Raw genomic sequence first — 18,270 nt, forward strand, 5'->3', positions numbered from 1 at the left:
CTAAAAAATAAATTTTATGTTTAGAAATGTAGTTCAGTATTTTGTATGCATTTTTATATAGTACAAGCAAAAAATGTTTCGTGGAGACAGAAAAGATAAATATATTTCAGGGAATCTGACTGAGAATTACCTTTAAAAGGAAAATATTTGAGATCAAATGCATATTTCTAGTTGTAAGACACAAACTTTGTTTGTAATTGTATGGAAGGCTGTATGGTAGAACGGAAAGTTAAAAAAAAAAAAAAAGTACAGAAACTGTATTAGTGCATGAATTATCAGTACCATCATAGGCTAGGATGTGTATTTTCATGGGGAATTTCTTTTTCTATTTATCAGTTTAAATGCAGCTTTCCTAATGAGTCAATCATCATTATCATTTTCTATGAAATAACAGATCGTCTAGAAATCTGCTACCAGAGATACAGTACATACTTGCTGTATGTTATTGAACATGAGCTTAAAATTCACTCAAATTCCAAAAAAACTAAATAGTTGACTGTGACTACGATATATTCTGGGAGGTTGCTGCTACCTTCATCTGAGGCTACACATATAAACTCCCACTTTTTGTTTTCTTTTGTTGATTATCTTCTGATGTACAGTATTTCCATCAGATTTTTCCTTTCCCTCCCCCTCCCCCTCCTCCTCCCCCACCCATTTTCATTTTACTCCACTGACCATGTATGACATATTTTCTCCACAACAATCTTTCATTTGTTCTTCTTTTTCATCCTTCCATGCCAGAATTATATTATACTGTGATAAAAAAAGGTTCTCTAATGTTCATCTCCAATTACTCAATGCCTGTTGAAGCAAATGGTACAACTAGTGCCTAAGTTAAAGATGTAATTAAGTAATTGTATACAAATTAACTCTACTGAATGCATTATATAACTAGGTGAGTATCCGGTGTTGCCTTATTATATATTTCATCCAATCTTCTACTACTCTACTAGCCCATCTCCATCTTCTCCCTCCTTCTGTCCATCCCCTCCTCCCCCTCTTTATTGATCTCCTTCTTCTCCCTCTCTCTGCCCACCTGCTTCTCCCCACTCTGTGTCTAAACTCCTCTCTACCTCCCAGTCTCTCTGTCCATCTCCTCCTCCACCCTCTCTGCCCATTACCACATTCCCCCCCCCCCCCCTCTCTCTCTGTCTATCTCCTGCTCTTTCCTATCTCTGTCCATCTCCTCCTCTCCCATCTCTCTGTCCGTCTCCTCCTCCTCTCTTTTACTGTCTTCCTCCAGCCTTTCTGTCAACCTCCTCCTCCCTACTCTCTCTGTCCATCTTGTCCTCCTCCCTTTCTGTGTCAATCTCCTCCTCTTTCCTTTTTCTGTTCACCTCTGCCTCTCCCTTCTTGCTGTCCATCTTCTCCTCTTCCTTTTCTGTCCTTTTCCCCCCTCCCACACTCTTTATCTGTATCCTCCTTCCCCATGTGTGGTCTGTGTCTGTCGTCTTACCCCTCTCTGCTCTCTGTGTGCCCATCTCCTCCTCCCCTTCTCTGACCATGATATCACCCTTTACTGAATAGGAAGATTCACATTCTTACCCCAACAGAATTTCTTAACACATAGTAAGTAATATGTGTACCAAGTTTGTTTGACATCAATCCAGGGATGTAGGAGGAACATTTTAGCTGTGGATTTGCTCACATACACATGTCACGTATATTTAACATTTTTCACACATATTTGTACGTCTCTAGCAACTTTTGACCTTCAGTTTCATTTGCACACATCTCAATGTTTATGAAATCGTATCTCCTGAACTATGTGTCATACAGTGACATAATTTTGTATGTACATTCAGCAGCATATGTGGATATTGTCAAATGGCTCTGAGCACTATGGGACTCAACTGCTGTGGTCATAAGTCCCCTAGAACTTAGAACTACTTAAACCTAACTAACCTAAGGACAGCACACAACACCCAGCCATCACGAGGCAGAGAAAATCCCTGACCCCGCCAGGAATCGAACCCGGGAACCCGGGCGTGGGAAGCGAGAACGCTACCGCACGACCACGAGATGCGGGCTATGTGGATATTGTCCTCGAAATGTGCATTGAAGTAGTAAATTTAAACTTCATGTATGATATGGCAGTGTTTCACGCACCTCAGTGTTTACGATGTCATATCTTCTGAACTGTGTACTGCACAATGATATAATTTTGTAGGTATATTCAGTGGAATATGTGGATACTGTCTCAAAAATTTATTGCAGCTAGAGTTAGTAGCAAATAAGTAATAATTTTAAACATAATGCATGATCTGGCAGTTTCACTTTATGAACAGCGGAAATGTAGTGAATGATAAACTTCCTTCTTTTCATAATTTTGTAGGGGTTGTGAGTGAGAAAAAGTTTCATAAAGGTTTGAAACTATGTATAAAGTTTCTTTCAACTCACCAAGTGCTCTCATTCTCAAGTAATAAATTCTGTGTATTCATGTGTCATGAGCAACACTTCTCTTTCACTCCCATCCCTTCCCCTTTGATATGTAGGTGGCACTTAACCACCACAGCGATTCTTTCCAGACAGTAAGTGATATATGTAGAAAGTTTGGTTGAAATCAGTCCAGTGATCTAGGAAGAGATGCAAAACAAACATACATACAAATGTACACACAATACAAACATACATACATTTGTATAATATGGATTAATGCATCTAGGACGACTGGGATATGTCTCAATTTCCCTTTTGCAATAATCTGTCAGTATCAAGTTAACATAATGTTGTCCATTTTTGGTGGTATAATTATGATGATTGATAAACTTATGCATTATTTGTCTCTAAGCCATATTGGGAATGGAACGGGGGCAAACTGGAAAACTGCCTAAAGTGATAAGATGATTGAAGAACTTAGTAAGAGAATTTATTCTTATAAAGACTTCTATGAGCTATTTATACTTTTGTCAGATCAGAAGAAGATAAGTCCACTTGATATCCATGAAGTGTCCAGGCTGTAGCAAGTCTACAGTTCAGATCTAGAAGACTCAACATTTGGACTTGAATGTTTACACTTCAAAAGCTACATCTCTGTTGTAAAGACTGAAAATGAGTCATACTATTTTCCAGAACTGTGCAAGATGCTAAATGGCTCTGAGCACTATGGAACTTAACCTCTGAGGTCATCAGTCCCCTAGAACTTAGAACTACTTAAACCTAACTAACCTAAGGGCACCACACATATCCATGCCCGAGGCAGGATTCGAACCTGCGACCGTAGCGGTCGTGTGGTTCCAAACTGTAGCACCTAGAACCGTTCGGCCACTCTGGCCAGCCAAGATGCTAAAAGGTGCCAACTTGGAGAATATCCAAATTTGAACATAGCTCTTCAAATATATTTGAGTAGTCCTGCTTCCTGTTGCTCAACAGGAAGGTCATTTTCTGTTGTTAGATGTATAAATAATTATTTAAAGACATCACAAAAGTGGGATCATCTAAGTTATCCTGGCGGTCCTTGCTACTGAATCAGACTTGACAGTGAGACTGGACTATGAAAAAATCATAAACTTATATGCCAGTCATAGTGCAAGTAAAAACCCCTTCTTATTTAAATAACCAGTTTTTTGTCCCCTGGTATGTTTCTAAATATAATGTAAGTTGTTTTTGTTTATATTTAATTTTACTAAAAGCTCAATTATAATGTTTAGCTTTATATTTATTGTATGACACTTAACTAAATTTTTCTAGTTGTAGTTTTTATAAGCACAATTTTAGGTTTGCAGTCCATAGTTAAGTATTACACAGACAAGAAACAAGCCCTACACAGTAGACAAACTTTGATAAATATCAGTCTTTCAAGTTGGGTGATGGGTGGGTGGAGGCCACCAGGGATAGGAGTGCTGAATACAGGCCCGTGTCTCTCTGTCTACATGCAAATCAGTTTTTAATTACAATTAGTATCACCCACATACTACTTAATTTAAATATAATCATACAAAACAGTGAATATAAACTACTTGAGTTTCTGCTTCAACTGACAGTGTAGAGTGAACTGAAATCTGTAGCTGGAAATTAAAAAGAGAGACAGAGAGCTCTGAACCATGTAACATCTCACACCCCTTGCTATCAAACTCAGAATAAATTTGTAGCAGAAGGGTCCAGAAGCGTGGAGTGAATATCTGTGTTACAGATCTGAAGGACAGCTTCATGGCTTATAATTGTTCACAAACTTTAGAGATCTTTTCATTCACATTGCAAAAATGTAGGCCATTACAACACAAGTCTTAAACAGTATAATAATTTTAATTATAATGAAGATGTCACATACTTCACAATTGGACATCTAAGTTGGTAATATAATCAACTGCATTTGGTGTCAACAGAAAATCATTTCGTGTCCTCCGTATGCCCTCAGGTTGCAGTGTTGTGTGATGTGACAAATCATCTGTTTCTCAGCTCCACGGATACACTACAATGTAGGTATTATGTGCATCAGCACACCTGCCATTATTGCTCCTCATCCAGTTGAGGGTTGATCATGTCTTATGTGCAATTGGAGGATCCTCACATGTTTTTTTATGTTGTTATTTCTTATTTGGAGTTTGTGGAAATGTTGTATTTTGTTCAAAGGACAGACTCCTAAGCAGTTTAGACATTGATTGTAGATGTAACAGAAGTAATTTCCTAGGATGTTCAAATAATCTGTTAGTGTTTTCTCCATTGCTTCCATTGCTTTGCTTCTGGTTGTTGCAGCCCAACCAGTAGGGTAGCCAAATTTTCTGAATCTTATTACTGTCATATCAGCAGTGTTACAACCAAAGAGGAGTGGAATTAAAATGCTCTTGAGGAAGGCCATTATCGACTTTTTCCCATTTCTCAGTGAATTATCTATGACTTATTAATAAAGGAGATAAATTCCCTGTATGAGACCACAATCACTGTGAATATTTTGTGAATAAAACTGTCTAGATGATGTAATAAATTTATTTATTTACTATGCCATTTTGGTTACTGCCATCATAAGATATAAAAAAAAAAACTGGGAACTTCCAAAATGAGATATGCCTAATCAGGATGCTCCAATGTGGCAAAGGCTTGAATGAAGTAAGGAGCTACATTATAATAATATCTTTATTTATTTGCTATGTGTCCCATGAACCCATATACTGATTATTTGCCCAGGATGAGAAATGTATCAAAATGGTGACACCTTTGTAATCTACAGTTATTTATGTTTAATGTTTTTCTTTTTATGTAGATTTATTCTACGGTTATTTATGTTTTTCTGTTGCTTTTGTTTCACTTACTGAATGATTTATAATGACGTATATAATGCTGCAGTGATGTTCATCAGTGTGACAAGGATTTTGTCTCAATGTTACATCTGCTGTGAAAATTGAATTGGGGGCTAGGATGAAAGGAGGAGGTACTTTACATAATAATATACTGTATTTATTTTGTTTATTTATTGAATATGTGTTTCATGGATCTGTGTAGTGATTATTTGTTCAGGATGAGAAATATACCAAAGTAATATGTATTTAATTACACACCAGCATTCATAATATATACCTACAGTTGACTTCTACAGAAATTCTATTGTAGTAACCTTACAAACCAAACCATAAATACTGTTTTACATAAAAAAATTATGTAGAGTAATAAGACAGATACTTGTTAAACATTAACCAGCTGGAAAAGAAAGACAATTTTTGAGAAATAACGTTAATACATGATTTGTACAAACCAAATACATAAAACAAAGACAATATTTAGAGGTGTGACTTATTTGCTTCCCACACGAACAAATGATAACAACCATATATACACAGTGTTTATGGCAACAGTCTAAAAATAAGAGCTGCTTCTGATGTTAAATTACCTGTTAAACTCATATTTAGAAACTTGTCAACAGGTTAGAAAGAGCAATTTAGAAAAGAGGGATTTATGTTTTCCAAAGCTTTTGAGCCCTGTGGGTAGGAATTGAATATTTTGTTGCCAGCACAGTTGATACCTTAAGAGACCTTGGAATATGTGCTGATTACTCATCAATTCATAATGACCTGCAATACTATCAGTATTTCATGTGTCCGTGTGGGAAGCAAATAAGTCACACCTCTAAATATTGTCTTTGTTTTATGTATTTGGGTGTACAGTAAATATCGTTCTCATGTCCTAATATGTAGTATGCATACATGTCATTACTGAAACAATGGAGACAACAGAGTTGCCGGGTTCGATTCCCGGCGGGGTCAGGGATTTTCTCTGCCTCGTGATGGCTGGGTGTTGTGTGCTGTCCTTAGGTTAGTTAGGTTTAAGTAGTTCTAAGTTCAAGGGGACTTATGACCACAGCAGTAGAGTCCCATAGTGCTCAGAGCCATTTTTTTGAGACAACAGAGGATGAGTAGAGATGAAGCAAGACTGTTCCTTAAACCCAACAAAATGTAATAAATATATGTAATTAGAAGCAGTTTTTCTGCTTTTTGCATGTCATTTCAGCAGTTATTGGTAACCAATGACCTGTAATTTTTGGGGCATTAACTGATTTGAATCAAATTTCAACTTCAAAGCAAGTATTAATTCTTCCTGGACAATGATCAAAGATGTAGAACATTCCATTGTTAGTATTTCCTTTTCGTACATCAAGGTTGTGAATGACTCATCTTATCCCCCACTACAAACATATTCCTGCAGAAGTAGAAACCTGCGTATGAAAGCTTTAGAATGTTTAGCATTCTTTTATCTCAAAGGAACAAGTGCACTATTACATTTGAGTAAAGATTCTCTTAGTGGAGTGTGAAAACTGGACAAATCATGCCGAACAGTAATCAAAGGTTATCTAGTGTATAAAACAGAGGAAAAAATGAAAATAAGACTTTATTTTTAATAGAAAAATTAATAATATATGTGAATCCTTCATTGCCACAAAACCTCTCACTGACATAAATTTGTGTCTGAAAACATTGTTGGTAAAGCCACATAGTAAATACCTCCAGTTTCAAGCCAATACGCACATGCATTATTGCCCATGCAGGCAAAGTCTCAGCTGAATGTGGATAAGGAAAATAACACATTCTATATGACTACAAATTCCTTCCTGATGTAGTCCTTGCATAAGAAATTCTCTGTTGACTTGCAGTGCTAAATTCAATCAAAATCCCAAACTTTCACTGACTGCCTCCGTCATTCTCAAGAGGAGCATTGTTTTCAGCAGTAATGAAGGGGGCACTCATCAGAAGCGTAGTATTTTACCCAAAATTGAAGGGGCCAGTTAACCAAAAATTTTTTATCCCACAGCATATCTTGGAGTACTGCATGCCATTAGGTCTAGGTAGTAAAAGTACCTCCAGAGATATTACCACCACTAAATTGATTTGTTTCCACAATGTTCCTGAAATTAAATCATGTTCCAGGTTCTCCTCAAATGAATATACAACATAAATCTTTTGAAAACTGAGTCTCAATGCATCAGTGGACTACATTGTACTGGATTTATTCACCATCCAAATTTGATAGCACTGTCTTGAATGTAAAGATTCCATTGTGTGCACTGGAGAACCTGGGGGAAACATAATTGGAAATCTGATCCTGAGACCATATTTCTTGTAAAGCTGAAACTCATATAAGGGTTACAAGCTTGATTGGCAGTTGAGTTACAAGAAACATTAAGTTTAATTGGGCAGTTAAAGCCACGTATTGGTGCTGCATAGGATTTGTTGCTTTTGGAAGATATTGCACTACCTTTGAGAAATATGTCAGAAGCCTGGGAACTGTTTTGGAGGTGACTTGCTTGCAGTCATCCAGTAGTTAATCCCTTAAAATAATGCTGTATCTAATACCTGATACCCATTCATACTGTACAAAAATATTATTTCAGGAAATAGGCTTCTGATTGCAGTGAGTGAAAGATACAGAATGAGACTTTTTAGCATCAGGTGTTGCCATTTATCTTTTTTCAAAAGGGCTGTGTAATACTGGCAGTATTCAAACCTGTAAATTGCATTCTATGCTTGAAAGATGAGCTACGTTCCTTAAATGTTTTTAATGATAATGCAGTGCTGTCTTCTTCACAGCAGTACTTTTTTTATTATAGTTATCTATTCAACATTTTTTCATGTTAGTATAACAATGTTTAAGTTTCATTGACATTCTCATAATCTTAAAAATGATGTATTTAGGTCTGCTGACAATTCCTCCTTTTCTGTCATTCACTTTCTCTGTAATAAAGGAAATTTTCCGGAATCAAACTATGGAAAATCCAGGTTGAAATATCAACAACGCAAGAAGTTATAGATTGCTGCTTATTGTAAGGCTGACACATTAAGTCGCAGACAGGTACAGTCAAAGGACACGTACGCACAAACTTTTGGCCACAGCCTTCATCAGAAAAGTGAAGAGAAACGCACACCATTCATTCACACAAGCAAACACACCTCACGCACACATGATTGCCAGGTCCTGCAGCTTGGACCAGATGCCAAATCTCTAGAACATTATTAAAAATTGTAATTTATTTAACTCAGTCTCAGTTTTTCACTTTTATAAGTTAATATAACATTCTTCATTAATGGATGAATTATATTCTGTTTGTGATTGTAAAAGCTGCTTTCTTCTGTAGAATGTGACTTCCTTTTCAGGGAACCTATTCATGTTAAATTCCTTATTTGAATTGTACAATACAAATTAAAATAAGTCGAAAATATTAAGCTACATACTAACCACATGATACAATGATACATTGCTGTAATAAAGGAAATTTTCCGGAATCAAACTATGGAAAATCCAGGTTGAAATATCAACAACGCAAGAAATTATAGATTGCTGCTTATTGTAAGGCTGACACATTAAGTCGCAGACAGGTACAGTCAAAGGACACGTACGCACAAACTTTTGGCCACAGCCTTCATCAGAAAAGTGAAGAGAAACGCACACCATTCATTCACACAAGCAAACACACCTAACGCACACATGATTGCCAGCTCCTGCAGCTTGGACCAGATGCCAAATTTCTAGAACATTATTAAAAATTGTAATTTATTTAACTCAGTCTCAGTTTTTCACTTTTGTAAGTTAATATAACATTCTTCATTAATGGATGAATTATATTCTGTTTGTGATTGTAAAAGCTGCTTTCTTCTGTAGAATGTGACTTCCTTTTTAGGGAACCTATTCATGTTAAATTCCTTATTTGAATTGTACAATACAAATTAAAATAAGTCGAAAATATTAAGCTACATACTAACCACATGATACAATGATACATTGCTGTAAATGGAATTAAAAACTAGACAGTCTCAAGAAAACATAGTTGTTCAGAGAGGGAGGAAATGGAAGTGTGTTGAAGATATGTCACAGCTCTTAACTTTTCGGACATACTCTGTATCTCTAAGAGTTAAGTGTGTATTTATTTTCTATTACTTGAAAAAGAAGATTTCTGTGCTTGTGCATCTACTGGAATTCCCTAATTTGAAGTGAATTCTGAGGAGCTTGTGGTTTACTGTTTGTGTTTAGTGATTGAAGATAACTGTGCTAAAGTTCTATGTGACTGAATGAAAAATATTTTCATTTAAAAATCTGTTTTGTACATAATTTTCAGCTTCTGATGCTAAATGGAACTGGTACAAGTATTACCATTGACTGGGTTTCACGACATCTTTACTGGTCAGAGATAGACGATAAGAGTATTGGATCTTCAATATATAGCTTAGACCTGAATCAGGCTGAGAAAGGTATTGTCCAACCAAGAAGAGTTGTAAGAAGGCAGAGAATTGTGCTGAAGATTGATGTTCTACCATCAAAAAGGTAACTGTAAACTGAAAATGAACTAAATAAATAAAAGAAAGTAATTCAAAATACGACTAGTTGAGTAGTTGAGGTAAATATTGTCTGTAACAGATGTACAGTTGTCCCCAGAAGGACATTCTCCTCTTTCAGAGATACACTGTTTTGACAAAAGTCATGGGACACCTCCTAATATCATGCTGGATCTCCTTTTGCCAATGTAGTGCAGCATCGCAACATGGCATGGACTCAAGAAGTCGTTGGAAGTGCCCTGCAGAAATATCTATCCATCTATCCATAATTGCGAAAGTGTTACCAGTGCTGGATTTTGTTCACAAACTGATCTCTCAGATGTGTCCCATAAATGTTTGAAAGGATTCATGTTGGGTGATCTGGTGTGGCCAGACCATTCACTTGAATTTTCTGGAATGTTCTGACATGGCACACTGTCATCCATGAAAATTCCATCATTGTTTTGGAACATCAAGCCCATAAATGGCTGGAAGTGGTCTTCAACTAGCTGAACATATCCATTTACAGTCAATGACCAGTTCAGTTTGACCAGAGGACCCACTTCATTCCATGTAAGCACAGCCCACACCATTACAGAGCCCCTACCAGCTTGCACAGTGCCTTGTTGACAACTTGTATCCATGGTTTTGTGGGGTCATATGACCAGGTCATAGTTTTCCAGTCATTTAGGGTCCAACTGATATGGTCACATGCCCAGGACAATCACTGCAGGAGATTCCATGCTGTCAGCAAAGGCACTCACAATGGTCATCTGCTGCCAAAGTCCAATGAAATTAAATTTCACCACACTTCATAACTGATATGTATGTTGTATGTCCCACACTGATTTCCCCAGTAATTTCATGCAGTGTTGCTTTTCTGTTAGCACTAACAACTCTAAGAAAATGCTGCTGCTTTCCGTCATTAAGTGCTGGCTGATATCCACTGCATTGTCCATGGTGAGAGGTAATACCTGAAATTTGGTATTCTTGCCTCACTCTTGACACCATAGGTCTTGAAACATTGAATTCCCTTATCATTTCCAAAATGGAATGTCCCATGCATCTAGCACAAACTAACATTCCACGTTCAAATTCTTCACGGATGAATTTTCTTCTCTTCTTCATGTAGGAGGAAGTAGTATTGATAGACGAGCACCTGGTGCACTTCTCCGTATCTTTCTAACATGATATATTTTCATAGTTTACTGAAATTAGTAGGCAACATGAACAGCCCAACTAGTGTTTCATGCTGTGTTTCTGTTTTGATACTGACACCCTGCCTGTCTCTTGCAAGTGTTGTCATAAATGGTATAAGGTTGCCAATATTTAGGAGGAGGAGATTAGTGTTTAAGGTTCTGTCGACAATGAGGTCATTGGAGATGGAGCACAAGCTTGGATTTGGGAAGAATGGAGAAGGAAAGCATCTGTGCCCTTTTTGTGGAACCATCCTGGCATTTGCCTTAAATTGTTTAGGAAAATCACAGAAAACCTAAATCAGGATGGCCTGACTCGGGTCTGAACTGTCATCCTCCCGAATGTGAGTCTAGGGCGATCTTTAGGCAGGCAGTTGGTACTGATGACAGCTTCATTTCATCAGAGTGGTAGGCCTATTTGTATGTGTGTATGCTGTCTCATACATAGTAGGTGAGCATTGGGATTCTGTAAGCAGTTGCAGGATATGTGGTTTTGTTACAAGGAAATATCATTACACTGTCAAATGTAATATGAAGCAGTACTGAAAATCTCCATGACTTGGAATTGATAACTTAATGCATCACTTCCAAATGAACAGACTATTGCTGATTGGAGGAAAATGAATGGAGAAATGAAATGCAGTACATTAAGTTTGATTCTCTATCTTAATCATGTCAGTTATCAACTGAATTTGTGTATGCAATTGGCTTTGAGAAAATAATTTGTGAAATACTTAATATTTGACATTCCACTCTATTAATTTCTGGGAACTTATGGACTTCAAAATAAGGCTTATGTGATTATATCTCAGAAGTGGTGAAAAATTTGTACTGCTCTTCACCGTCATCTATGTTGAAGTGGTAGTAATGTCTCCTGATCATTCCAAAAAGTCAAGATGTTAAAACCATTACGCACAAACCTTATACATAAATCCACTTTGTAACAATCATAATAAGTTGGCATCCAATCCCTCCATGAGTAAGCATCCTTTAATGCTCCACATTTATTTTCACTGGGAGGTCAGAATCTATTCTCATTTCCAGAAGACTCATGCTTGACATGCGGTTCTGTTGTTACCATTTGTCTATCTCTCTGATGCATCAGTCATACTTATGTCTGTAAAAATGATATCATTACTTTGATATCATAACTTTGCTTTAAATGTGTGTCATTTTCAGACAATCCTTCAATAAGAGAGACTGGCCGTTCTTATGTCATACTTCCTCTTTTCACTCCACTAATCAGTTGCACATTCTTGTTAGATTGACATGGACAGATTCTATAATTTCCTGTACAGGAACTGTGACATATATAATCAAGAATTTGATGTAATGTCAATCCTGTGGCTATCTTATCACAGTAATCATACTCAGACATTAAATGGAGGACATAGATGGGCAATGTTCAATATATAAAATATCTTACCAAGATTTGTTCAAGAGAGTTTTATCAAATGTCTCACTATATGTATATACTTGCAAAATGTTGTTACATCTCATGAATTCAGTACCTCTTGTGTTGTGCAATGGTCTTAGCATGGGATGACATGTGTTACTTACTTCCTGTTCTTTCTGAACAATTCACATCTTACAAGGCTGCTGCTGTAGTCTTTGGCCCACACAGACAATTGAATATAAATGGTGAATATATTAGTGATCAATGTAAACAGTAAAACCTTTCTCTAAATGTTCAAAAGTGCTGTGAAACTATATCTTTTGTCATAGCATGCCCTTAATCTCAGTTTGTACTGTTTATTTTATTCAGATAGAAGCAAGCAATCAGTCATACATTGTCTCCACAAAATCAGTTTTACTGAACAGAGTAAAATAGAGAAAAGTAGTCATCAATACATCATTTGAGTTCTGAATCTGCAGTTCTATGTCTCTTATGCAGTAATGGTGGTTAAATAGACAGCTCAACAAACTATCCCATATCATTTTCCCCACTTACAAGAATGTATTCATGTAATTTACAGAAAAATGGCTTTTTTAGAGTAAATTACATGATGATCTGGATAATAACTGACAATACTAAATCAACAACATTGTGGGTATGTCTTCATAAATAAATAATTTATAAATTTGATAATGGATATCTAAATTCTGTAGAAAGATATAGCCTTATGTTAATAAGAGATGAATACTTTTCACTTGGCTATATCTACAGTTTTGCATCTACAAAGTTGAGTAGAACCACAGATAAAGCAAAATATGTTTAAGATGTTTTGAAAGAGAGACTAAAAGATACTCTCATTAATTGCAGTGGCTAAGAAACTTACTTATTTAACCAGAAGGTACTGATAGTTTGGTGTAGTTTGGTGTAGTTATTTCTTACTTATTATCAATACAACTTAATAGACATTGTGCACAGTACTTATTACATTTTCTTCTGTTGGCAGTTCACTCTACTGGATTGAGATTAACAGGAGTTCTGTCAGCAGTCTCATGAGAAGTCGAGTAGATGGAACCCATGTTGAACCATTCTTTTCAGTGAATAAAAAGAGAAGGAGGTTAGAAGAACTATAATATATGAATTTCTCATACTGTAATCTGGACCTATTCAAGCTCTCAAAATAACTATCATTAAATTTGTTGTGCATCCTTCATTTATTGGTACAACATGAGTTGTTTATTCATTTTACTTGCAGGAGGCAGAATTTTCGGAGTGATTACTGTAACTGTTCTGGTAATCCTGTTCTGGGGAAAGCAATGACAGTTGATCCAGCAGACTTCATAAACCCAAAAATATTTTGGGTAGATGGTTGGCAAAACCAGATATTTACATCAGATATTGATGGCTGTAATTGCACAGTAGTTGTGAATGCCACACATAGAAAAGCAGGTATGTCTTTTTTTTTCTTTTTTCTTATTTTTTTTAGCAAAACAGCTAACACTAGTGTAAAAATTATGTGTGCAATGCTCCATAAGTGGTGCCTGGACACAAAGGAATGTAATTTATTCATTTCATTGTATAAAATTTTCAAATTCTTTGACTTTTTATACAGGAGACATCTCATGATAGACACTGATATATATTTTTATCAGAGCTATACAACAATTTTACAAACCTTATTGTGATACAGTTCCACATGGTCTACAGTTTCAAACTGTGAAATTGTCATCCATGAATTCTTCAAAAAAGTAACAGCACTTTTCCACTAGAGGAGTGAAGAACAATCTTTCCAGTAAATCAAGCTCCATGTTGTAATGAGCATGGATAAGCCAAATTGTTATGACCATTGTCTACCTCAAGACTGAATGACACCTGGTGACAGTGTGGGCATGTGACATGGTAAGGGAAGTGCATAACACACAGCAGAGATGAATGGGGAATAATTCTAGGAATGTAACAGCTGCAAATAGATAAATCCACTGAAATAAGCAACTTTGAGAGTTGGTATTTTGTTTTGGTCTGGCACCTTGGAATGACTGTCTTGGAAGTAGCAGAGCTGGTCAGCAGATGATGTGTAAATGTTCCCTTGTTGACCCAATAACATCACCCTTCAAAATTGCAGTGAGCATGGGATCATCCAATTTGGGCCATGGATCAATGGAAATGTGTTAATTGTTGGGTGACTCTTGTTTGTTGTTACATAGGGTCAAGTGGTTGTGTCTAGATATGCCATCATCCAGACAAACAGCTGCTTGAAACATGCACTTTGCCACATTTTCAGGCTGGTGAAGGCTGTGTTATGGTGTGAGGGACATTCACCTGGGCTTCTTTGTGACCAATGATAGTAATTGAAGACACCTCACAGCTGTGGACTACATGAAAATTATTGCAGTCCACCTGCTTTCCTTCATGCCTTATGTCTCCCCAGATGGTGATGGAATCTTCTAGCAGGATAACTGCCACATCACAAGACCAGAAACATGCTACAGTGGTTTGAGGAGCATGACAGTGAATTCACATTGACGTCTTGACCGTAACATTTGCCTCAACTGAACCTTCTGGAATATATTTGGGACACTATCGACTGCCAGCTCCGTGCCCACAAACCACCAGCCCATAATTTATGGGAATTTTGCATAACCACTGGAAACTTTAATCTTGATGGTAGAATGAGGATTTATATCTGGGACACTGTCAGATGTCAGTTCCATGCCCATATACCACCAGCCCATAATTTACAGGAATTTGAGGAACCACCAGAAACTTTAATCTTGATGGGAGGAGGGGGATTTAAACTTCATTGTTCTTGAAACAAGTCCAGTGCCTTCACTATTGCATCTCCTTATTAGGTATAATTTGAAAGAAGAGGAACGAACTTTGCTACTAATTGTTTCATGTTCATTTCGACTTTTGGAATATACTGATATGTCCTTTATAAAGTTCAACAATAGTACAGTCAGTGATTGCTTGCTTAACATGATGGAATGCTTTACTCATTCATTTGTTGCTGTACTACCACACAATGATAACCAACCCAAATTTTTGTATAATTCTTAGTTTGTTGTCAGTTTCAGCTTTTTTTTCTTTTTTTTCAAATTTAAACAAAATGGTTTGCATATCCATTTTTCCAAAACATCAGAATTTTCAAAATTGTCGAAAATAGTAAGTACAGTGTAAGAAAAGCAGCAACAAGTAATAAGAAAGTCATGTAATTGCAATGCTGCTATGTTACAAAGTACTTGTTGGAATATACAACAAGAGGCACCTTGTGTAAAGAGTATAACTCATTTTGCAAATAGTTTGACCATGCTTCTTATCTAATAATCATGTTTTTTTTTTTTTTTTCATTTTCGTCATTGAAAAGGACTGCCACCAACATCATTGACTGTGGATCATAAGTTTGTATACTGGTCTAATGCAACTGAAGGGCGAGTGTACTCTGCTGTTAAAGATTTGGATGATTTGACAAGGGCAGCTACAACTGACAAAGTAAAATCAGTTGATATGTTTGGTGTCCAGCAAATAATTGCCCTTGGATCTCATTTGCAACCATTTCCATGTAAGTATAACAAAAAGAACACTTAATTTTCATACTTTGAATTGATTATGATTTGGTTTAAATACACTGCTTGACACAAAAAGAAAATCACTCAAAAGAGGAGAAAGAAATCAAATGAAACTTCATAAGTTGAGAGGGAATGTGATGTTATTTTAGTGATTTTAAAACTGCATTAAATTTACGAAGAACCTGGCAGTATGAGCCCACTTATCACTATGACATTGCACACCTTGGTCTAGATGCTTGCACTGATTCAGTTGGGATGGGTATCATAAATCCGTTGTATAATCTTCTGAGGCTAGCTGGCCCACAACTGTTGTAACTGGTTCTTGAAATCCTGGATGCTGTCACTGAGATGAAGCTTACATCCAAGCTGGTTTCACACATGTTCTATCAGGGACATATCTGGGGATCTTGCTGGCTTCAGCAGTACCTCAACATACTGCACACATATGTCTTGTGGACAAGCACTGTCCTGTTGAAAAATGGCATCACAATACTGTCAAATGGGTGACAAGTGATGACACAAGATGTCCATGACTTACTGCTGTGCCGTCAGAGTTCCCTCAAGCACTACCAGTAGTGACTTGAAGTTGTACCTGATGGGTTCCCACACTATGGCACGTGAAGTAACACCACTATGCTTCTCAAAAGCATACTGGCACCTCTCCCCAGCTCACTCCCATGCTTGCCAACAACAGACATCTGTGGGGTAGTGCAGAATGATGATTCATCACTGATGCCATTCATCAGCAATCCATGTTTCCTAGTCGTGGTACCACTGCAAATACAGTCATTTGTGTTGCGGTGTTAACGTCAACCTACACGTGGGATGGTAATTCCCTAGTCCAGCTGCTACTACTATCTGACTAATGGTTCAGGGTGTTAGAGAATATTATAGGGAGTCCACTACTTGTGAACAGATTCTGATGTTCTTCTTCCTATGCAGTCCAACGTTGGGCCACTGTCACATCCAAATGCTCCACAGATCTAGATACTGTGCGATTTGACCTGCGAACAAAATGGAGATCCACAATGAGGCCCCTTTCAAATTCTGTCAGGTGCTGGAAATATTGATTCATATGAGTACATGGCATCTCTATGTCTTTTACAATGATTACTGAGCACCTGACACTGTTCACATCCCTTATACACTTTACCAGGCCTGGTAACAACACTAAACGTGAACAACACTAATGTGCCCTGGTGCCCGTCATTGACATATGAACCAGTGGTGCGTATGTGTATGAAGTGACATTGACATCTGAACACATCTTCTGGGTGCTTCACTTTTGCTGTCAGGCATTGTAATTACATTGTAGACCATTTGAAAAATAACAACCACCTATTTCTCTTATATGGCACTGATATTACATTTGGAGTTGCAGTATGAACATCCAAATTGTTATTAAAGTCATTACCAACATTTACATGTGTAACTGGTTCACACAGAGTAAATAGATGTAACTATGTTTGGTTCATATGGAGTAAGTAGATATAACTATGCTGATGAATATGAGTCCTTGAAATGCATTCACAATGTACCACAGAAGAAACAGTAAACATGAGTATAAAAATTGTACAGAATCAAAAAGAAAATTAGCAAATGAGCCAGTCTATAGGCATACGGTCTGGACAAGTGTTAGAAGTTAGCTAAAATGAATAGGAAAGGGAAAGAAAAGAACTTACCTGTTAGAAGCCCCATACAAGGCGTTTATCATATAAAATGTTGCAATATAAAATAGTAAGCAGTTGTGAGGGAAAGGAGACTTGTACAAGATGCTTCAGACATTGCCACTAGGGGGCAAGTGATGTCTCTGTGACGAGAAAAAACTATGGAAAACTAGTGATAGGAGTCTGAAGAATGTGAAGGGGGCTGACTGAAATGTGCTAAATGTGACACTAAACAAAATGTGTTGGAAAGTGCTGCATATGGACAAAATGACAGGATGCAACATAAGAATGTGAGACAAAACATTTGGCCATGAAAGCTGTGGTAATAGGGATGGGTATCAGTAGGCTGCTTGATAATGGATTTATCCTACATATTTATTAGAATATATTACTAAACCTGCATACTTTCATCATCAATGTGCAGTCATTATATTTTATGTAAAATTCTGGGAAACAAATCAACTACCTTATCAGCTAAGCAACCAGTGTAGTTTCATATGTAAATGCACTACCTTCTGGACTCCAGATCATATAACATACAATGTACTGTATGTACGTGAAAAACTACTCTCTCCCTCACATTTGGGAACTAAGGGGGTGCATAAGTTAGAACAAATTTGTGATTGCAAAACCAAGGTTGACACCAAGTTGATTGTCACAATCACAATAGTAATGAAGCATTATGACTACAAGTAACGTGAGCCTAAATTA

General features: G+C 36.9%; 1 protein-coding gene across 1 annotated transcript in view; it reads left to right on the forward strand.

Annotated features, from left to right (window-relative positions):
- Positions 1-18,270, forward strand: part of LOC126470562 (proto-oncogene tyrosine-protein kinase ROS) — a 564,149-nt gene that overhangs the window by 439,968 nt on the left and 105,911 nt on the right. Inside the window, exons 21-24 of the mRNA XM_050098499.1 lie at positions 9,542-9,747; positions 13,333-13,443; positions 13,582-13,775; positions 15,691-15,885. Of these exons, the coding sequence (XP_049954456.1) occupies positions 9,542-9,747; positions 13,333-13,443; positions 13,582-13,775; positions 15,691-15,885 (706 nt within the window). The remainder of the gene's footprint in view (positions 1-9,541; positions 9,748-13,332; positions 13,444-13,581; positions 13,776-15,690; positions 15,886-18,270) is intronic.

The sequence above is a fragment of the Schistocerca serialis genome, chromosome 3 (assembly GCF_023864345.2).
Source record: "Schistocerca serialis cubense isolate TAMUIC-IGC-003099 chromosome 3, iqSchSeri2.2, whole genome shotgun sequence".
Lineage (NCBI taxonomy): Eukaryota > Metazoa > Arthropoda > Insecta > Orthoptera > Acrididae > Schistocerca > Schistocerca serialis.